The 23,753-nt window shown below is 34.7% G+C and overlaps 1 protein-coding gene across 1 annotated transcript in view; it reads right to left on the bottom strand.

The window, feature by feature from the left end:
* Positions 1 to 23,520, bottom strand: part of LOC121326606 (intraflagellar transport protein 80 homolog) — a 43,756-nt gene extending 20,236 nt beyond the window's left edge. Inside the window, exons 1-4 of the mRNA XM_041269935.1 lie at positions 23,361 to 23,520; positions 22,030 to 22,056; positions 21,730 to 21,798; positions 18,597 to 18,708 (exon numbers count right to left, since the gene is read on the bottom strand). Coding sequence (XP_041125869.1) covers positions 18,597 to 18,708; positions 21,730 to 21,798; positions 22,030 to 22,056; positions 23,361 to 23,520 — 368 coding nt within the window. The remainder of the gene's footprint in view (positions 1 to 18,596; positions 18,709 to 21,729; positions 21,799 to 22,029; positions 22,057 to 23,360) is intronic.
* Positions 23,521 to 23,753: the final 233 nt, after the last annotated feature.

Here is a 23,753-nt window from a genome sequence, read left to right as displayed (position 1 = left end):
AACATTATAAAATACTTTTGTGTCAGTACTCCTAGGATAGCAGTTTCTATTATAATATATATATATATATATATATATATATATATATATATATATATATATATATATATATATATGTGTATTGTCACACATATTCTATATATCAATATGTGTGGTGTGTGTGCCTGAAAATTTCTTCGAAGTCTGGGAACTAAAGATTTTGTTATTTTGTTTACCTCTGATACTTTAAAATGTGTACACATGAAGTATTTTATTTTAAAACACTTAAACTCAAAATCAGTTATTGTAAGGTGACATTGGTTTTATGTTGGGAAATATTTTTAAGAAAAATAAAAAAACAATATCTTGCTTGCATAAGTATTCAACCCCCACACATTAATATTTGGTAGAGCCACCTTTCGCTGCAATAACAGCTTTAAGTCTTTTGGGGTAAGTATGTACCAGCTTTGCACACAGTGTCGGAGTGATTTTGGCCCATTCTTCTTGGCAGATTTGCTCCAGGTTGTTCAGGTTGGTTGGACGATGCTTGTGGACCTCAATTTTCAAATAGTGCCACAGATTCTCAATGGGATTGAGATCAGGACTTTGACTGGGCCACTGTAGGACATTCACCTTTTTGTTCTTGAGCCACTCCAATGTTGCTTTGGCCTTCTGCTTGGGATGATTGTCCTGCTGAAAGATGAATTTCCTCCCAAGCTTCAGTTTTTTTTAGCAAACTGAAGCAGATTCTCTTGCAGTATTTTCCTCTATTTTGCTCCATCCATTCTTCCTTCAGTTGTAACAAGATGCCCAGTCCCTGCTGATGAGAAGCATCCCCACAGCATGATGCTGCCATCACCATACTTCACTGTAGGGATGGTGTGTCTTGAGGCATGGGCAGTGTTAGGTTTGCGCCACACATAGCGCTTTGAGTTTTGGCCAAAAAGCTCTATCTTGGTTTCATCTGACCACAAAACCTTTTCCCACATCGCAGCTGGGTCACTCTCATGCTTTCCAGCAAACTCCAGACATGCTTTCAGATGGTACTTTTTGAGTAACGGCTTCTTTCTTGCCACCCTCCCATACAGGCTAGCTACTCTGTAGCTCCTTCAAAGTGATTGTTGGCCTCTCTGTGGCTTCTCTCACAAGTCTCCTTGTTTGAGCGCTGAGTTTTGAGGGACAGCCTTTTCTTGGCAGTGCCTGGGTGGTGTGATGCAGCTTCCACTTCCTGATTATTGATCCAACTGTGCTCACTGGGATATCCAAACGCTTGGGTATTATTTTGTACCCTTTCCCAAATCTTGTATTACTTTATCTCTAACTTCTGCAGAATGCTCTTTGGTCTTCATTTTCCTTCAGATTCACAGCCTTACCAATGATCCTTCAACAGTGGGGTTTTTATCCAGAAAATGTGACAGCAACTTTAATGGTTCACAGGTGGAGGCCAATGGTAAGGTAATTGTGTCCTCGTTAGAGCAATTTCTTTCATCGGTGCAAACTGGGAGCTTCCACAGCACAGGAGTTGAATACTTATGCAAGCAAGATATTTCAGTTTTTTATTTTTCTTGAAAATATTTCCCAACATAAAACCAATGTCACCTTTGAATTATTGTTTCTGAGTTTCAGTATTTAAAAATAAAATATCAAACAGAACGAAATTTCAATGTACCATTTGTAATTCAGTAATATGAGAGAATTGGTCAGGGGTCTGAATACTTTTGCAAGGCACTGTATATAATGCAAAAGAGTCCTAAGTCGAAGCGTTGTAAGTCGAGGAGCGCCTGTATATGGAGGTTGGCACTGGTACCAGTCAGGTTACAAAATTACCCGATGCTACTCGGGTATCGATTTATATATTTGAAAATTTAAAGAATTTAGAAAATATGATAATATAGTTGTAAGTGCAGGTAAAACAAGCTTTTGCATTAAGCCTTTTCTTAACTGACAAGATATCAATGTTTTACAAAAAACAATAACACATGTCAGTGATAACTCTGTGTTCCATTAATAATAACCGGGTGGCCACCAATACAGAATGCTTTATCTACAGCTATTGCACAGATATAGTTTGTTACCAAAAACATAAAATAAGAAGCCTTTATTTAAAAATAAATAAGTAAATAAAAATTAAATAATGTGGAGCACATTAAGTAAGTGTGCTTCCTCCTTTGAATGAAGTATTTCCTTGGCAGAGTTTGCAAATTCCATTTTCTCCTGCTTGGTAATGAAATTCCACCCAATGCTTTGCTTGGATGCCTTTGTTATGTATTCACAAGAATAAGAATTTACTGATTAGGAACAGCACTTTACTGTTACAACCAAACAGACGCACATGTCCCACTAACTCTTTTGCGACTGCTCAATTTATGGTAGCTATTGCGATAGTCCATAACGTAATAGTAGTGCTGTACTACTGCATTAGTTTTAAAACTGAACATAACAGCCATGTTAGCAATGACAACAATGGAATATGGCTAATACATTTTGCAAAGTTAATGCACATTTAACATTAATAACTTATTATTATTTCAATGTTTGCAGTACTGAAAAAGGCTACAGAAGTCTACAGATCTGAAAGGACTGAATGTATGTTTACTAAATAGTATTTAACCTGTTAAACCCTCAGCCCCCCACAGGCAATTTCCACCTGGAGGGCTATGGCCTTAAATAAATCACATTATCTCCCAAAGTACAGACAGCACAGGCATGGTTCAGGGCTTGAATTCAAGGTAACCCCCTGGCCATTAGGACTAAGATATAAGTCTTACCCACACTGGAAGGAGATATCCAGAAAAAAAAAAACACATAAAAAACAAGAAACGCTTTTCATTTGTTTTTATTCTATCGTCATTTTTTCACCTTGTAGCACATGAAAAGAGCCAGCCAGCGCTTCCCGAACGTGTCTACTACACTGGATAAAATATGAAACTGATTGAATACAGGGATCAAATTCTATATGAGTTTTTACAAAGCTAGGTCCAATGGTCCCCAAACTTCTCCAAAAATAAATATTGTGTAAATCTTTATGGCCAGTTATACACTAGTTTCTTGAGCAAGTTCTAAAAGGGAGGTTACCTTCTGGCACCTCACATGCTATACATTGCCACATGAATTAGATTTTGTAATCCTCTTTTTTACTTATTTGTCCAATATTTCATTCAAAAGGTGGCCTTTTTGGAGAGCTTTGGGGTGCCCGAAATGTACCCATGATGAGTATGCATGACAAATACTCTCAGTTCATATGCCACAACCGTCAGGCACATTGCTCTCACATAAGTGTGTTTGAGCAGGAGAATATGTTGCTTCTGAGATTTTTTTGTAGCTTGAATTTTCAGTACCTGACTGTATTTTTGTTACTCACTTGCTTGAAAGTATGTAAATGTCAAGAAGCAAAATAATGAGATTTTATTTTTCAAAATAAAGTGGTTACACTCATTCAAGCACAGCTGACAAGTGAACGTGTTGATTATTGGATAAAGGCGCCTGCTAAATGTCTACAATAATAATAATAATAATAATAATAATAATAATAATGAGATTGCGGACACCTTTGCTGCTCTAAATCAGGCTGCCAGACTGAAAACACCTCAGTTCCTTTCATCTTTACTTTGACATGTGGCAAACAAACGAACTGAGTGAGTGATTGTTGGAGCAGGCAGGCAGCTTATCTTGAAAACCTAAGAAACCTACACTGTGTCTAGGTGAGTAACATCACTCCTTGTAATCATGGAAATATAAAAAAGTTTGCTAAACACTCCCATGCAATAATCTAAATCAATCAACACCAGTGAAAAAATAATAAAGATCGCCAGGAAGAAACAATTACTTCTTGCAACTTGTATTGCATCGTAAAGATCAGGGACCGTATACAGCAGCACAGCACAGATGAGACATGGTGTTGCTCTTTACTATGCAATAAAAATTGTTAAAAAAATGTTATTTCTATGTGCCCCTTGAGAGTTAAATGGTTGCATTTTCTAATAACATTTACAGTAAAAATGCATATTGAAAATTACGCATAATAATAATAATAATAATAATAATAATAATAATAATAATAATAATAATAAATGTAGTGTGGATCCATTACACTTGCAAATCCTGAAGAGTCTCCAATCAATCTTCAAATGCTGCTTCACAGACGCTGAATCAGCGCTCTCCAACCCAAAAAGTTCATCATTTTTGCCATCACTTTCACTATTATCCATCTCCTCCAAAATTTCAAAAAGACTGAATCGACTTCTTTTGGGATGTTTTGGAACACTGCTCGCCATTTCGTTCGATTTTATAAATTTTACAAATTGAAAAAGAATCAGAAAATGGTAAGAAACCTTGATCCTAAGTGCATAATACTGTGCTCTCGCTTGCAAATATGTGTCTTGTTTACATACACACATCGATTACTCTTCAATGGATTAGGCTACAAACAAAGTCAAGGTATGATTGGACAGCTTGTGACCTCCCCTACAACGTGATTGGGGAGATTTCACCATCAACAGATACATGTAAGACCACAGCAGCGAAACGCACAGCTAGTTGATCGGAGTTTTGAACCACGAGGTACTAGACACATTGCAAAGGGAATATCTCATCTGTGAAATGGCGAATTCGAAAAATTCCATCGCTGTTTGACGGTAGGAAAACAATGTTTCTGATATTGAGTCAGTTTGTCTGCTGTTTTGCTTTTGTAATAATATTACAGATGATTTTTTAAATATAATGTGTAGTTGCACTGCCATGTTCCGCCCGCAGAACAGGTGGGTGTAATAAGTTAAATATGTACCATGCACTTAAAACATTAGTATATGTGAGATTGTGTGTGTGTGTGTGTGTATATATATATATATATATATATATATATATATATATATATATATATATAATTATCGTAGTTTTTTCTAGGTCCATGGGTCAAGGCCTAAAAGATGGGAACGCCTGGCTAGAGAGGTACTGACTGATATATATATATATATTATATATATATATATATATATATATATATATATATATTATATATATCTATATATATATTATATATAAAATCACAAATGCAGACATAATAATTTTAAAATTATGCAAAAGTTTAACTGTTACTTCCTTGAAATTTTGTGCAGAAACTGAAATTTATCCAAGAGAGGAATATAAGCAAAAATCAGCAGCTTGTTCTCACAGGCTATTAATCTAACCAGTAAATTAAGACTCATTGTAAAAGGCCTTTGCAGTAACCCCAGTTAAGACTGGAATTGGATGAACAGAGTAAGGATTTCCATGCATTGAATAACAGAAATAACAGCACTACATTTGGCAGGTTAGGCAAAGTTAAGATTACACATCTGCACATCAGATTGGTTTGGAGCTAAGCTAAAATCAACAACTGAACTGTTCAGGGACAATACTCAGCCCTTTTTTATAAATTTAGGGCAAAAAGGCTGCACCAACCTCCAGGGACAGTTAGTTAAAGTTTTTCTTTGACATCTTGTCTTGAACTAATGTTATCAAGTTTCATTCTTATATATCACTTAGGTTAAAAAAATAATGGATTGCAATTTAACGTTACCGAAGTTCAATAACTGCAATGCTTAAAGTTGGAGAATTTTGTTTGCATTTATGGTGTGAAAGTGGAAGAACAATGTCTTTATTTCAATCCCTCCAACCAAATGGCATTAAAAAATGCTAATGAGGTTTGCAGGAGTTGTTTAATTCTGTTATTATGAAGAATTATACCCTGAAATTCTCAAAACTGAATACATGTGCTGTCTTAAAAATAACCACATTACTTTCTCTCGGATGGCACAGGCAGAATTTTGGAACAAAGGAATGGGTTAACAATATGCACCTTTCTCCCATTAGTGATCCATCCAATCTACACGCTCAAGTGTTATACTATGGCCTTCGAAAAAACAAGTCATACCAACTCAGCAGAATAACCATAGACACATGTTTGGCCTTTTCTGGACTCAACAGCTGATGCAGCTGTGACCTGATCTGTGGAATTGGAACAGTGAACACTTTTGGTAAAAAGGAAGAAGAAAATGAGCAGTGTCTTGATCCAAGAACCAATATAAATCTTTGTTATTTATTGAGTGGTGTGAAAGGAAAATACATTAAATGTTGTCTGCTAGGTAATTAATTTGCCATTATTTTATTTAGTAAGGAATTAATTTCTGAAAATTAACTTGCCTTAGTTGATTTAATTTTTGCAACTACTATTACAAAAAAATACTTTTTAAAAGGAGTGCATAGGTGCCGAGTGTTCTATTTTTTACTTTTATGAGCAAACACATAACAGGGTACAGAAGGACTTATTCTCAGGCCTGCAGGAATAACACACAAAAAACACTCTAGTGGTGCAGCTGGCCTCCTGAGTTTTGAAATAAGATCCACTATGTGCAACAGAAACCTCACACCAGGCTACTAAGAAGTTTGATTAAAATAAACAGTATTAACGGCTTAAAACGGAGTACAGTAGAACCCCAGATGTAAGAACACCAAACTAAGAACTGACAAGTCAATCGAAAACCCCACTTTAAACCAGATGTATGCAGTCACTCAACCATACATGCAATGCAACCAGATAGGCACTCCTTTAAGCAGCATGCTGATCATGAAGAAGGCAAAATTACTGTACCAACAAGAATGGGCAGTTTTACTAGGATGAGTTGATGAGTTTTCTAGATTTCTACAACAACCGTGTGATGTGCATATTGACAGTAAAGATGAACAGTTCAAAAGTAAATAGAAACAGCAAATCGCCAATGCAAAGCCTAATTATGGCACAACTCCACCAGATGAAAGCTTGTATTATATTTCTGCATGCAACATCTTTTTGGCCTCACACCGACTGGACTGAAAAAAAAACAACAAAAAACACAACGAACGATTATTGGAGGAAGAGGGTGAATTTAACGTGCAAGTAAGCAGATGAAAGAAAGCCAAGATGCAATGTGCTGTCTTTTTAATATCTGGAGGAAAGATGTTGCATTATGATCCAATTTAGATCAATGTTTCATGTTAAGGCCCAGGGAACAGATTTGAAATGTGCTGCAGGAACAAATTAAAATCAGAGTAACTACTTAGCTAAGTAATGCTCCAAAAATAAAATAAAATGTGACACTTATTTAACAACAAAACATTAATATTAATGTTAGGAGCATTAATAAAAGTCAACATCTATTTAAATAATAAATAGGCAGAAGTGTTATGCCTATATAACATTACAGAACTTTTGTGGGTTGTGCAAACTACCACCATCTACCCACCTACTGCAACGAGAGCTTACATGTATCAATGCATGGAACCTGTACATCCACTGCATAATGGAACTCTGATCATAAACCAGTTTAAGGAATGCTTCATAATTAGAACTTTTTTTTTTTTTTTTTCTGGTGGAAAAGTGTGTCAAGATTACTATTATTCACCATATATCTTAGTGAGTCTTTAAAGTTATGGATTAACTACCTACTAGATTACAAGATCCACGCACTCCCTACATATTTTACACATTACAAGACAATGAACAATAGTTATGGTTGTAGCATTTGTAATGGTGTGTTTTAGAACCATTTCATTTACAATGCATCAGTGATGCAAAGACAAATCCAAAAATGAACCAGGCTGCGTATAGGCATTTTTTTTTTTTTTTTTTTTTTTTTTTTTTTTTTTTTTTAAAGAGTAAAGTGGCAGTATATATTGCACACTATTGTACAATAACTAAGGGTTAATGTCTGGTAGTGCTTTTCTATGTCACATGTGGCTGGCATTATCAGGAAGAATATCTGCTGTCAGACAAGGAATCTGGCACAGAAGATGGGCTGTACTCTCAGAAGCATGTTTGCCTTGTCTGTGAAGGTAATGATTTAATGGCCTAGAAACTAATGACTCTGCCAGAGGGCCTGGCTGGGCCCCGTTGTGTCTGAGGCTGTCATTTATCTCTTCTCCATGTTCTTGGTGGCTGGGGAATAGAGGGGGAAGGGAAACCACAGGTATTTATAGTAAAAGAAATCCACCCAGGCTATTTCTAAAGCCAAGTTATGTGGAATATTGGACAGTTGCACACTTTCTTTAAACATGACAAAACAGAAACCAAGCTTGGGAGATGTGTAGAAATATCATCACATCAACAAGTATTGTTCATTTTGAGCTAAAATATGTTCAATATGCTGAATAAACTGAATTTTAAAAGCATATTTTTGCATACAACTAACTTTTTCCAAAAACTCTGCCAAAGCTCTTTGCACAGTAACCAAGGTTCTTTAATTATTGTCCAGATTGTTACCGGAAGACATGTGCAAAAAGCAAAACTAGTTTCAAGGATCCATAAAACTTTTTATCTTTACCAAACAAATATGTATTTTAGTAAAGTATGATCCCTTTATGTAGTATAAGTTACAGTCTAACCTGGGAATAAGGAACTGTTTTCTGGATTTTTAAAATTTTTTACTATACTTGTATAAGGCAGCAACAAAGCACAAAAGTAAAACGTATAACAATACGGAATATACAAATATAGTCATAAATTAGGGAAAACATGTTTCACTCCATTGAACTTTATAATAGATTTGTATGTATTCTTTTTAACATATTGTTGTACGTGACATGTTTTACTTTACATGCATAATTTGTAAAAGGCACAATCGGTCACTGACGGAAACATTCGTAGGGAAGAAGAAAAAATGGTTTTGCAAGCCAGGACAGAAAGCTAAATTAAAAGGACACTTTGTCTAACTGATGTAAATAATAACTATTAATAGTTATTAATATATAATAATTATTATTAAAATAATAACCACTAAATAAACACATACCTGATAAAAGAAAGTATACAAAATGGCATCAGTATTAAAAGTAAACTAGAAGTTAGCACTTCTAAGTACTTTGAGAACTCTAGCAACCCAAGACCTAATCTTAAAAGCACTATTGCAAAGAAAACCCAGCCCTAATGCCTGGGGAGAAAACTTAACTGCTACTGCTGACTCAGGACTCTCTTTGTTTCACTGCAGTCCTGTCCAGCCCCCTCCACATCTGCTATTTTTCCACACATTTTATTTTTCTAGTCAAAACTTACACCAGTGACATTTTCATCCAACAGTCTTTAACTTGTTATGTTCCAGGTGGTTTTAAAACTAAAGACTGTTTGTTTTCAAAACAAACTTTGTAATAAGATGGATCATGTTCAATATTGATTCTATTATTTACAAAAAAAAAAACTAGCTATATTTTACACAATACACTTAACTATATATTTATTTATTTATTTACTTACTGTTTGGTAAATCCCTGCACAATTAATTGAAAACTAATGCAATAATACAAATACAATGTCCCAACAATGGTCAAAATATATATTGTGCATAATCAGTGAGAGCTGGTTACAACGGTCACTGATCTTGCTCAGTGTTTAATTGTCATACTGCCAGGAGAACAGAGTCTTAAGACTGCTTTCTGTTCGCTTGTCACTGACATCAGTAACTACAATACAGTACAGTACTGTCCATTGGCTTGCACTATACTGTACTCAATTTAAAAGAATGACATTAAGACTGTCCGCTTCTGCACAGATATGCTGATTGCTGATTTCAGCACTAATAAAGCATCCAAATAACCATTTCCGCATATAGCAGATGATTTCTGCACTAATACATTTTGATAATGTACTGTATTAAACCCCACGGATTATCGAAACAAGGATGCACGATTTTATATATATATATATGGTGTTGCTTTAACTTACCGATAAGAGCTCAAGTTGTTTGGTCTCTCAACATAATAAGCTTGTCCAAGCCTTTCTAGGAGAACATTAAATATTCATGCAGAACCAAGCAGGCTTATAAAAACTGCTTGTGTAAATAAGTCTGTTGACCAGAGGAGGGCAGAAATGTAAGAAGTCATTCATTTATATATATATATATATATTATATATATATATATATATATATATATATATATATATATATATATATATATATATATATATATATATATATATATATATATACACACACACACACACACACATATCTATATATATATATATATATACACACATATATATTGCGCAACTTAATATTTATTTATTGTCTATTTATGAGTTACATTTTTAGAGAAGACACGCAAAATATATCCAATAATATATGCAAAAATATGATTCAAGTTGAAATAAAATGTCAAATCTGTATACATATATTTTGTTAGTTCTTTCAGCTAATACACTTCTACTTGATTACTTTATGTATTTTTTTAATTAGAAAATACATTTGTGTTCAAAAATCCCAATTCAAATATTCCACATATTTGTATGTGTATGCAAGGAAACCCTTCTAATAACTCAAGAATTGAATGAATTAGTACCTCTTTCTTACTAAATAAACAACATCTCTTTTCTTCTCTTGTACAAAGCATAAAAAATGTGAAACATATATCCAATGTAACCAATACAGCTGGGATTTACATTAAAACATTTTAAAAAAAAAATACAAAAAAGTAGTTAATATATTTCAACTGCACTTCTCCGATAGTGTGCTAAAATCAGTGTAGCTGCCCATGTTCATATTTTAAATGACACAAATACAACATATTGCTTCCAATATTAATCACTTTTAAAAATGTTTTTTTAAAATTACAGCAATAAAATTGTTTATCTTGCCAAACTACTACAAACATAATATATTTTATCTTGGTAAAACAACAGAATTTTACTTATTTATTTATTTATTCATTTTAACTTAAAGACCCCGTTCACACTTGTGATTTAAGGATGGCCAGGGCTGCCTTTTCTCACATGTGAATGCTCCAAAAAAGAAATGGCAGCCCAGATTTAGGCCGCTGTTTCAATGTGGCCCAGGGCCTGCAATCCGAGACCATATGTATGAAAGCAAATCAGACTAGGGCCGGCCTTTTCGTATCACATGAGCAATGTGGTTGCATAGCTCAGTAGACACTCCCATACTCCCACGCATGTGAAAAGTGGATAGAAAGTTGACTGCTCTGCTAGCCAAGACAGCAGTGGATCACTATTAGATTAAATTATTTCTAAATCACACAACTTCAATTATAAAAATATTAAATACAAATCTAGCGGGTTAACATCCAGGTTGTTTCTTTCACATAATACACGAGTTGCAGTGCGTTCATACTTACGCTTAACTTGTCACAATTACCTTTTCTTCCCGTTATTTAGTAACTATGCGATAAACATAAAAACTGCAGGATTGTGGATCTCAATAATGATTAATAATACTGGTGTCTTAGCATATTCAGCTACTATTGTTTATTTTGCACGCAGTGATATACATGGCTAGATAAGTGTGCTTCTTTACTTTAAAATGCCGATCATTTGTTTAGCTGCTTGCTTTTACACACAAAAAAATACTGTTCTCATCCACAACTATTAAGATCACTGATGAACCATGTGAGGGTGAGACCCTCACTAGAATATTTCAGTGCCTGTTATCGTGATTATTATTGTTAATGTTATTAAACTGGCTATAGGGCAGCGATTTATTCTAGACGGTGCATGTTGTTGAGCAAAGTGTATTTGCTATACAAAGGTGTACTGCTGTAGAGTCTTCCAACCTGGCCCTCCTACTACAGGACCTGACCCGAACCTGCAACCCGTGCAACACCGTCTTCTTGCCTGCAACCCGAACCGACCCGCTTCAATAAGTCTGCAACCTGACCCTTGTCCTTTCATTGACTGACACTCTCACATTCACACAGAGATCTCTACCATTCTCCACAGATACAGCGTGGTAGCTTTATCTAGTGGTCTGGGTATTTTTTTTTTTTTTTTAACATCACAACATTAACCATCTACCTCTACTTCACTATAAAATACCTGTCTATTCCTTTTGTGCCACCAGTTGAAAGGGAGCTACACCTGTGCTTTCATAGAGATGTACCAGTTTTGTGGCTGTCGTTCACAAAAACATTACTGTATATTCCGGTAGCGCTTCCATTCTGCATGCAGGCTATCGTTCCCTATAAAAAAATTTTAAAAAGCAGTTCGCCACATTTTAGACTTGCTTTTCAGTCACATATGTGAATGCACAAAGGCGCCTTAAACGCAAATGTGAATGGTGTTGCACACCTAAATCCGAGGCAGCCCTGGGCCAGCCCAGTAGTGTGACCGAGGTCTTACAGTCCTGGGGTAGGTTAAGGGTTAAATGAGTTCTTGGTTTTCCTGCTGAGCAAGCAGTCTCTAAAGTGCAAGGTTTCATTGTACAAGATACAGAATGAAACTCCTGGAGATTAGTCACGGTAGTAATCCCCAGATGCCTCAAAGTCATTAACTCCTTATGTGCTTCTTTAGTTCAAAGATAGTTTCTAAAATACTTAGAACATTTTCTAATGTAAAGCCAATTTCGTGTCCGTTCCAAAAAGGCTAATTTTTTTCTGTGTAAAATACCACTCCATGCTTATAAGTGAAGCTAAGTCTCTGGAATGCGGGAAAGCTGACTGATGGAAAAAAAGTCAATGTATATAAAACAAAATATTACACACACAGCATAAAAGAACCACACCAAGTCTTTTACTGATGGGTACAAGAGGCACTGGTGTAGTTTTTTATTTTAATGCTGCAAGCTTGCCAGTTTTACTGTATACTCCCTAGAACAGAGTGTTTACGAATCAAACTGCTGTTTTTTTTTCAACTTTTGAACAAGCAGTATATCAAGCGTTTCACTGTGAGTTAAAATGTGTTACAATTAAGTTGGGAGAACCAGTCACTTTAACACCATTGTTTCTTAGTGTCATATGTTACAGACCATTTGACTGGCAGATTTGCCACCATATCATGATTTAACCATTGGTTAATTAAGTAAACACACACAAGAGTTAGAAAGTTAAAACCTTCACCAGTGATTAGATTTCAGACTTATCTCATCTGGAACCCATCTAGTTCAGTGAAGGACTTTCTGTGACCTGATCCTTTGTATTTGTGACTGCATCCATGTGTTGTGGCATTAATGCAAGTTTTAAGCAAAACCTGATGCTTGCCTTATAGTCACTTATTTGATAACAGCACGATCCAGGTGTTATACCTCTTTGTTTCAGGACTTAAGATAAACACCCTTATAAAATGACCTTAATAATACTACATATAAATACTATTACTTACGTAGACGTCATTCACAGTTAGGAACATAGGCTGAAAACAAATGTTTCTTTCAAATCAAGATTCAGGTGTTCAATCTGCAGAACCATTAAACAGTAACTGACAATAAAGTAGATTAAACCAACTGATAATCTTAGAAAATACAGTTTACTTAAAAGGAAAAAGTACACAAACTAGTATTTATACTATTATTTAATAATGTATTCATAATAATATGGTGTTTTCTGAAAGTATTTGTATTTACGTTACTAAATATTTAAGGAATATATTACATTTCGGGAAAGCTGGTTCACTTTAACAAACTTGAAAATTGTCAAAGCTACTTCGATAAAAGGAACTGAAAAACATTTATTTTGACCCAGTTAACCTAATGTTGTGATAGTTGCATTCTTCTTATATCTGACGTCATCTTAAACGATATATGCATTTTAGTAATTTAGTTCATGTGTCAAAAAGGAAGTCATGACGTACGCAAGACAAACTCTCTTGGGACACTCAGAATACAAAATAACAACATCCAAGTTTACGAAAGATTTTTTTTTTCAGCCATACTGTGCATTTAGTTTATGTTCCGACTGATGTACTGTGTATTTATGGATGTTCTTAAATATCGTGCTTCATGTGTTGTCATCTAAACACTCCCTGGCCCTTTACTGTGCGAAAAGCCAATATTTGGTATGCATCCAATGTCTATATTAAATCACACTATAGTTTAGAATGAATATGTAATTTCATTCAAACCATCACCACATAAAGAACACACAGTAGAATGGTGCAATCAATGTCAGTTTATGAGTCTAGGATTTGAGATACAGGATCCTATATTTTAGATAAAGGGTCCTACACCTCAAATATATATTTTTTAAAAATGCAGTGGCTGTGCCCTTACTAACTAATATATATATAAGCCATTGAAATTAAATTCACAACTTGTGTTTCCCTTTATGCATGCTATTGAGCCTGCCATAATTCCATCCTCCATATCATGCACACCTGTTACTAACAAAAGGCTCTGCACACAGTTTCTTCAGTGTAAAGAAAAGCTGGAGCTAAGCCAAGGTACAGGGATCACAAGTGAAAACAGCTCATAGCAAGTTCATGACCAGCTGTAGGTGGAAGGTGTCCCCTTTTCTGGCGAATCAGGTGTGCCAGAAGCAGCCAACAGGACTGTAAATCAAAGGCTATGTGCTCGGGGTAAAATAAATCTGGCCCACAGAACCTGCTCATTTGAACCACAGGCACATTATTTGTTAGAGAGAGCCTAGAGCTTCCTATCTCTTGACATTGGTAACATCAGTATAAATCACATATGAAAAAATCAGCCAATCACACAGCAGCACTTCCAAACATTCCTATACCTCTTATCTTATGTATAAATGTCATCCCGTGCATAGAATGATTAGTATTTTAAAAATAAAACAGCAAAACGGAAAACACGGATGAAGTGCGAGAAAGGGAAATAAATTCAATTCTTCACACAAGTCTTCAGAAATATGTCCCCCTCCCCTGCTGCGATGCCTAATACCTTTCCTACACCAAATCACAGCACCAGTTTCAACTCTCCAGTTACTTACGATGCTTCAGGACACTTACATACTAGTGCTGCATGCTTTATTGGATGAGTACATTTGTTTTGGGTTAATAAATTTATCATGTTTAACTAGCCTGAAAACACAGCACAGATCGGCTACTGTAGGTCAGTTACAGTCGATCCTGGACCAAACCATTATTAGACGGGGAGAAGGGGTGGTTGAATGTTAGTGTGATTTGTAATAAGTTAGTATGTCATGTGAAGGGTGTCTCTTATTGTATAACTTATAATATTAGGCTCATGTAACAGACAGGCATTTCTGAGACACTGTCTCTAACAGGGGTTTGATGATCCTCCTGAGGTGCAATAATGTGACAGATTTTATTTTTAGAACTCAAATATAAAACAGACATGACAGGAACCACACAATGCATGGAAATAGAAAAATATATGAATATTTGGCACAGCTGTAATAGGTCCATATATCCATTGAGTGGTTAAGGTTAGGATTAAACATTAACTTGTTATTAGCAAGATGCTTATTAGAGGTTAGGGTTGGTGGCAGTTGGCAAGGGAACTGTGCAGAGTTCATTGGTTAGGTTTTTAACATTCATTATTAAACATACACAAGGTTTTCATTTAGACAGTTGCAACATAAGTAGCTTGCTTTATTTCTGCAACTGTCAAGTGCACATCTGGATATGTAAATTGATGCCGTCGAGCAACATGAATGATTAAAGCCATGAGGAAAATGTGCTACTTTTATATAAATATCCCCTGACCAAAGAAGGGAAGGGTGAAAAGTTAAAAGGGGAATATTTTCCTCTCAAGGTTTTTGTTATGCATTATGCAGACAGTTTGTGAAGAGTACAACAAAAGTAGTAGTCATCTTTGCCAAATAATAAGCATAATTTTCACATATAAAGTCTGAAAGAAACCGTTTAATTATTACTGCCACTTGATGCTATTGACACGTTTTAATAAAAATGTGTCTTCTATGTGACATGCATGCAAACAATCCCCTAAATAGTATGACAGGCGACACAGCAGACAAATTGAAGCGGAGACATAATTAAATTAGTGTTAATAAATTGCAAGTGTCAATAAAACAGCAACACAGCTCTTACAAAGAACTTCAAAAAGGACTCAAACAGCTTGATAAATCAAACCCAAAGTGTGTGCAATGATAATGGCTCATGTGATGGATGGGAAAAAAAACCCAGTAAGAAAACGATTACAATGTGTTATATTAAGCCTGATTAAGTACAAGGGTTGTATTATTTTTTTACAGAAAATATGAAACTACATTATTTTTACTTTAGCCTCCTAAGGCATCTGCATTGGCTCACTTATTAGAACTTGAAAAAATTAAATGTTACAGTAATTGAACCTAAATGAAAAACACATTCAGATTAAACATAGATCTTCGGAGGCAAATAGTTTTAAATCTTTAACCAGCAGCTTCTTGATATTCACTTTCTATATTATTTTCTGACTGATAGATCAGAGTAGTTTGTACTGAATAATTATACCACTAATACTCAATTTATGTTGAAAACAATAGAGACTTCTTGAATTAACAGTATTGCACTGCAGCTAAAATCAAAGGTTAAGCATAAGGGGAAAACAGATTATTATCCTAGCCGAAATCAGGTTCAAGATCTCTTTCCAGCCAGGATACAGACAACCACAAAAACTTCAGTAGTACATACTCAAATAATTTGTTAATCTTTAAAACAGCTGACACATCTTTTAACCTATAGCAATTACACAGATTTTTTTTTTTAATTCCACTTTTTTAAAAGTGCAATAATTATGGAGATATTTAACTTAACTGCAATTTAAAAATGGCAAATGTAGTCTTGACCTTAAAAGGTGCTAAAGACCAACTACAATTTGCAAACTGATCCACATTTGGAGGTGATAATGGTTTCAAACATAATACATTTTATTTTCAGTAAGACACACTTACTTAACTCTGTTCTGTCACAAAGACACAAAGTATTCAAAATGCAAATAATTCTCCATCAGGCGCCCAAGCCAAAACAGTAATGGGATAGTCATGTTAGGGGGAACTGTAAAGATGTCCATAACCAAACCACACCTTAAATTTCAATAAATAAAATACTAATTAACAATAAATCCGGCCATAAGGTACAGGAATAAAAGATATTTTTCGAAAACAGTGAGGTTTACCTGTAACGGTGGTAAGATTACTCAGTTTACTCATCATTTTAGTATGATTAAAAGGGTTTGTATCTTAGAATTTACCATTTCACTCGCTATTTTTATGATGGTATTTATAAAATTAGGAAGGCCCCATTTAGATGCACCTGGGTCATAGAAAAATAAAAAGGGGGTTTAAGAGCACCTATGAAAATAGCATAACAAAGGGCCCAACTCAATTAACATTTAGCTTGGAAAACAGGAGTTTTAGGATAATACATAGTCTTGAAAAACAGAGCGAGTGTGAATCAGTTTTCATTTCACTACATCACTGATTTTGTATTTACTCAATCAAAATAGATATTGGTCCAAATGCATTCTGTTTATTGATTGAGTTATGCAGTAAAGTAATTTTAGGTTACAGGCTAAATAAAGTGTACCTTATTGTGGCAATGTTTCCTGCTCCTGGGTGTATTTCTGTGTTGTATGTTGCGTGTAGTGTGTTGGTGTATAGTCATTGGTACACGGGATGTAATATGTAATAAAATCAACATGTTTTCACTGACCCGGGGTTGTGTGTTTGGTGAGTGGAGTACGGGTGTGGATAAGGAGAGTAAACAAAGTAAAATCTGGATGGGGGGGAGAAGTGTGTGTGTGTGTGTGTGTGTGTGTGTGTGTGTGTGTGTGTGTGGAGGGGGGGTGGGTATAACAGACATGTTATAAAGATATTTAAAAATGTAATTAATAAAACTACATTTTTAAACTGTAAATAGAACTGGCTTGACTCACCGTGTTTGTTTGTCTGTTAGTCCACTGTTTGTTTAGTGTTAGTCCGTTTTGTTTGTCTCTTTATTTTGGCTAAAGTGCCGTGTCCTGTGTTTTGTTTGTCTTGCAACCTTTTATTTTCTGTTTGTTCATTTAGTAAATGCTGAGCGCAAGCAAAATCTACCTCACTGTTTATTTTGTGTTGGTTCCTGTTTCTGGTCCGACGTCACCCACTGCAACCATCTTTGTGACCGTCTTTGTGACTTATATCTTTACCGCCTGACAGAATAAGATCACTAACTCAATTCCAGTCCACTTTCAGGATGACCCCTTCATGAGCTTTCCACTGTTAATAACCACTGCATACATTTTGTTTCCAAATATAATCAGAACCTTTTACATTTATCACAATTTAAAATCAGATGAATTTAAGTGAAGAGTAAAGTGCAGCATTCCTTCACCTCATTCATATTCATAAAAAAAAAACAACACACTGGCTATGGTAAGAAACTTTTCCTTGGCAAAAACAAACAGATGCATTTTCACAGCACAGATCATAAAAAAAAAAATATTAATTCACTGAAGCAGCTGACAGATTACAAAATCTGCTCTCCTTTACAGTAATTTCAATAACTTCTTTGGAACTGTTCTGATTTAAAACTGAAAACATGTTCAGTTAGCTGTTGGACACAATTGCTGAACAATCAACTTTCAAAAAAAAGTGCAAGGTGTAAATTGTTCAAATATGCATTTAGGAATACAGTATGGTAGTTTCTTTCAGCTGTTCACTACTAACATAATTTGGAACCTGTCAGATCTGCTGGAAAATGTTACTTAAATTATACCCAATTACTTGACCCTAGCAAATATATTTAACTTAAAAACTGTTTGTAATGCTAACATGATTTATTAGTTATATGGTTTATAAATATGAAAGTAAAGTGATTTTTATGGTTAAGAGTCTTGAATGTAACTATAAAAAATATACAATACACAGATTGAACATCGATATATAAAATAGTTTAGGGACACAGAAACACTTACTAGCATTTTACCTGTAAAACTTTGGTACTATGCTGAAGCGGTTTAATGTTCAATTGCTTCCTTGGGGTGTAAAGTATCTCGTCAGAATCAGGTCCCCGGTAAACTGATTTTCCTTTAAAAAGAAAATATTAAAAAAATACAAATAAATCACATCAGCAACATATTTAAATATTTTGATCTTGTTGAACCTGAAAGAAAATCTTATCACTGATTGTATACAAAAAAAGGCAAAGATAGAAGTGACACAACATAATATTAGAGTCAAGCAAGTTTTGATGAACTTAGACAATATCTACAGGATGAATTAGGACTAAGTCAAAGAATGCATAAACATACACACATTGGTTGCACAATTAAATCAGTTATTTATTATACTACATTTTAATGAATGTTACTAATACTTCCACAATTTCATTTTTACCTTTTAGAAACTGTTCAAATAAGAAAAAAAACAACATTAATGGGTTTTTAAAAATAAAATAGCCTTAGGTCTTGAATTCCCTTTTAATTTTACAGAACGGATAACAGTACTCTTGTTCTTGCAGCTGCATCAGTGTACTGCAATTCACTCGATATAACTCCAGGGTCAAACATTCATCTTATTGCAGGCAGACGATGCACTACAAATAAAATAATTTTACCGCACACTACAGAACAAATGGGTGAAAATAATCTGATTCAACTTTTGTGAAACACCTTAGCAGTCCACACTAAAACTACTGTATCTCACAACATATTGTGAAATTGAAAAAAAGTGTACGCCTCGGCACAGAAGGTTTGCTTCAGACATACAGAAGGGTTCGACATTTAACCCAGTTCCAGGTGCTTGTGGTTTTCAGAAATGTCAAAAGGTCACATGATCCAGAGCTAACAAAGATAGAACAAAACAGGGCTAAGCCGCCTAAACGCTCCTCCCTTTACCACGGATTAAAAAAAAAAAAAAAAAAAAAGTCACATTTACATCATCTTTGAAAGAAAGCCAAGAAAAATATCTTTAGAGCAACTCAAGTCTTCTAAAAGATATTAAATTTTAAAAATCCCTGCAAAATTCACTAAGCTAGCCTAACTGAGAAATTATATTTTAATATAAGTAGTCAAAAAATAAGTAAAACCCTGGACTCTATTGAATTATACATGGTAGCATAGTACATTGCTGAACAAAACCCAAAATGTTTGTTAACAGGCGGAGTGTGGGGCTATATTAGTATTTTTCACGAAAAACTAGAAAAGCTTTATTTTTTTGCTTTACTTATTATAAAGTTTTATATTATGTACGTAATGTATGGATCACAGACCAATAAGATATGTTTATTACAATGGGATCAGGATGATTTATCAAGTAAAATGTGTGTTCTTAATAGTCACTTAGAAATGTTTTCATGTTTTTTTCAGAGCAGAATGTTTCTTTTGTTTACTGCAACCATGACTTTAAACATGCTGTAATTGTATCTAACTGTTACAATGCCAATCTATTTAATTATTCAACAAAACTAACATAATATGCCTTTTTTGTTTAAATACTCTTATTTTTAGAACTAACACACAGGCTTGGTCACATTATCTTCTACTATATTTTTTACAGCTTTCATAAACTTTAACCATTAATCCTTATAAAAGTTTGACAATTTTAGTATAACGTGCTTGGCAAGTTACTGTTCCCTAAAAAGTTGTTTTAGATCCAACTGTACCAGAATGAAATACAAATGGTGCACTTTTTGCTAATGCCAGAAGGGAAATTTGTTGTTGGATATTTTTATATAAAATCATCTGGTTGGCATAGATTTTAAAAAGGTCTTTTCAACCAAACACATCTTCTTTTCATTTGGATACTTCTGGAGGACAATATACAGTAAGATTTAATAGTGAAAGTAAGTATAGCCTTTTATTCATGAGGAATAATAGAATATACTTGTTTAATATATTTCATTCAGTATTTAATAAGCTCAAAAACATGTGGCAGAAGCCACTGTATTAGAAACAAAACATTCATGTGAGGGTAACTGATATAGATATATATGCCACTGACACCACCTGACTATTCTCATGTAACACCAAGTTTTTTTTTTTTAATTTTTTTTTTTTTTTTTTTTAATACCATTATTACTGTATATTTCACCAATACCACTCGTACGTTTTGTTAATATAAAACATCTACTCACAACCCTTATTTTAAGCATAATTTTAACATAGTACACATTACTATAAACCTAAACATCAAAATTATTCCATTCTATTGATCTACTGAAATGCTTTTCTGTATTTTTCAGGCTTTCTTTCCTTCCAAAATCTTTCAAAATAACAGTTAAGTATTTTAGATACTTTCTAAAACCAAAATTGACTGTTGAATTACATTCATTTTCAAATGCATCTGCTCAGATAAATGTTCCACCTCTTCAAGGCTGCAGTTTTAACTGTAACTCTATAAATACCAACATCCATGTTTACTGATTTTATACAAACAGAAACATGCCAATGTCAGGACAGCTGAAAAGCCAAACCTGTGTGATCCAACAGTTTATTTTCCACACTGTTTTTGTCCAAACTTCCACAACTATAGAAAAATAAGAAACCCAACATATAAAATGTATATTGCTTTTAAAAATAAGGTGGATGCAAAAAAAGTTAAGACTAACTTTGCACCAGTACATACTTGCGTGAAAGCATAACAAAAACAGCTTAGCACCTGATATTACAGTTGTATTGAAAATTGACAGAAGCACTGCACATTGTCAAATCCAATTAACTGTGTTTTGAGGTCTTTTGGTAGTCACACACAACACTGTCTAACAGTAAGTCTTAAAGGCAGGAAACTGGCAGATACACATCTGGATAGGGGGGAGATGTGTGTGTGTGTGGGGTGGGTATAACAGACATGTTATAAAGATATTTAAAAATGTAATTAATAAAACAACATATTTAAACTGTAACTCACCTAGCTACAAGCATTTACAGCGATGGAGTCAGAAGTCAAATGACACGTGTTTTAACTTGTTGATTATACATTTCTTGAGCATAAAGTATAATTTTAAGACATAGAAAAAACAATTTTGTATAACTGTAAATGCTTTATTTTTTGGGTATATGCGTTATATTTTGCTTTTTAAATAATTAACCCAATATAAAGGATACCTACCTTGTTGGGCCAGAGTGGATCTCAACATTCCACTTTTTGTCCATATTTTAACCTGCCCGTCTACACCAGCTGAAAAAATTAAAAAGGTGAGTCCAAAATGGATAATATTAACATTAACACGAAAACAGTAAGGGGAGTGGGGAGACGACTGAGGAGATCAATTATTCAATTAAATCGGTTATTTGGAAATTAAAACAATAGAAATGCATGGGCATTAGATAAGATTAAGCTAAAAATGTTAGTGCTACGTACCACATGTATAACTCCTATTCTGAATGTGAAACATTACTTAAACCTCACCTGTAACTAAGGCAGTTCTGTCATAATTCCATCATGCAGTCAGCACTGTCTGCCTCCACACTTCTCTATTCGTCCAACTTGCCTGCAACAAGCCCCTTTTTTTAAAAGTTGCGATAATTTTTCTGACCTCTTGGTTTTTCATGTTCATATTTTGTCATATCACTGCATTACACAACATTTGCATCTAAATTATGAAACACACATTACATACTTATATATGTGCAATAAACAACAGCAAAACAGACCTTCCAATGTGTAATGCTTATATCAATGGACATATAACACTTCCCCAGTGTCAAAATAGATTTTTTCATTGTTAAGCTTGTCTCCAGTCAAAGAGGAATAATCATTTTATAGCACATACAATGTTTTTTTTTTTGTTTTTTTGTTTTTTTGTTTTGTTTTTTTAACATGGAACAGTTAATGTAAAATCTTTACTGGTTTAAAAAACCTCCATCGCCTGTGCGAGACAGAAAGCAATCAGGCATGGAGACAGTTATCAAAGACACTAAGTTACTATATACTTTGTGGTTGTGTGTATTAAATTCAGAGTGTTCTATGTAATTTTTGGTTGCCTAAAACTGCAAATCAGTGTGCCGTTTAGCTCCATTTCTATATTTGTACTTCCTATAAAAGTACATGCTGTTCCAGAGAACAGGGTGCAGGTAGTGTGCAATAGAAAATATATTAATATATAAATGTGCACAAATGGATTTACACATTTACCACCAGTCATTTTGACCAAAATAGAACACAAAAAAGACAAAAGAAGTCTGCCGAATACACAAGCAACAATCTGCTGAGAAAAGACGAACCAAAACGTTACTGCCCGATCTCGAATCATCCATGACATACAGGAATTAAGAGAAGTTTTACAATTTTAGTGTTTCTAACAAACAGGACCAGCTTGGACAGAGTGGAAATGCTGATCAGACAGTGAGTGAGTGGTATGTGTACGACAGAGATGGCACCTTAAATTATACTGTACGCAACAAGCTCTGTGGTTACTCTACAACAACACTGTTCCTCTTTATCAGCAGCACTACCCTGGTCAAAAATACAGAAAAGGGAGAATGAACAAGAAAAAAGTAACATTCAGGGAGCAAGAAAATATGACATTGAGAAAGATCCGATTCGGAACTCATCATATAGCAATATCCTATAGGACAGCAGCATAGCAATGACAAAAACGCAGCAAAATAAACAGAGATGGGTGCACTGTTACAAAAATTTAAGGTGATAAAGAAGAGCCAGAGGAAGCACGTACATCAGAAAGCTCAAACCACACTTAACATCTGTACTTCCTCTCAATCGCAGATTCCGCTCCCTACCTAACCCCCAATCCCAAAATTTCAGCCTCTCCTTCGCTACTTCCACCTCCCTAGCCTCCAGATGCTCCCCTCCATGATTAATCTTCAAAACAGCTGGATACACCAAGAAACTGTCCACTCCCTGTGAGCGAAGCTTCGCTCTCACTTCACCAAAGGCCATTCTCTTCGCTGAGGTGACAGCAGAGTAATCCACATAAAAAGAAAGCTTTTGCCCCTGTACGATGACCAGAGCGTATTTTCGAGCAGCCTGTAGTAGTCGTTATCGATCAGTGTAACAAAGGCATTGAAATATCATGGTGCGTGGCTTATTGGAATCCCAAGGGCCACCTGCGAATATGCAATGCGCTCTAGTTAACTCCAGAAAAGGGTGAACAACAGAGCACTTAAGGTTAG

The sequence above is a fragment of the Polyodon spathula genome, chromosome 14 (genome assembly GCF_017654505.1).
Source record: "Polyodon spathula isolate WHYD16114869_AA chromosome 14, ASM1765450v1, whole genome shotgun sequence".
Lineage (NCBI taxonomy): Eukaryota > Metazoa > Chordata > Actinopteri > Acipenseriformes > Polyodontidae > Polyodon > Polyodon spathula.
This window is presented reverse-complemented; position numbering and strand designations above follow the sequence as displayed.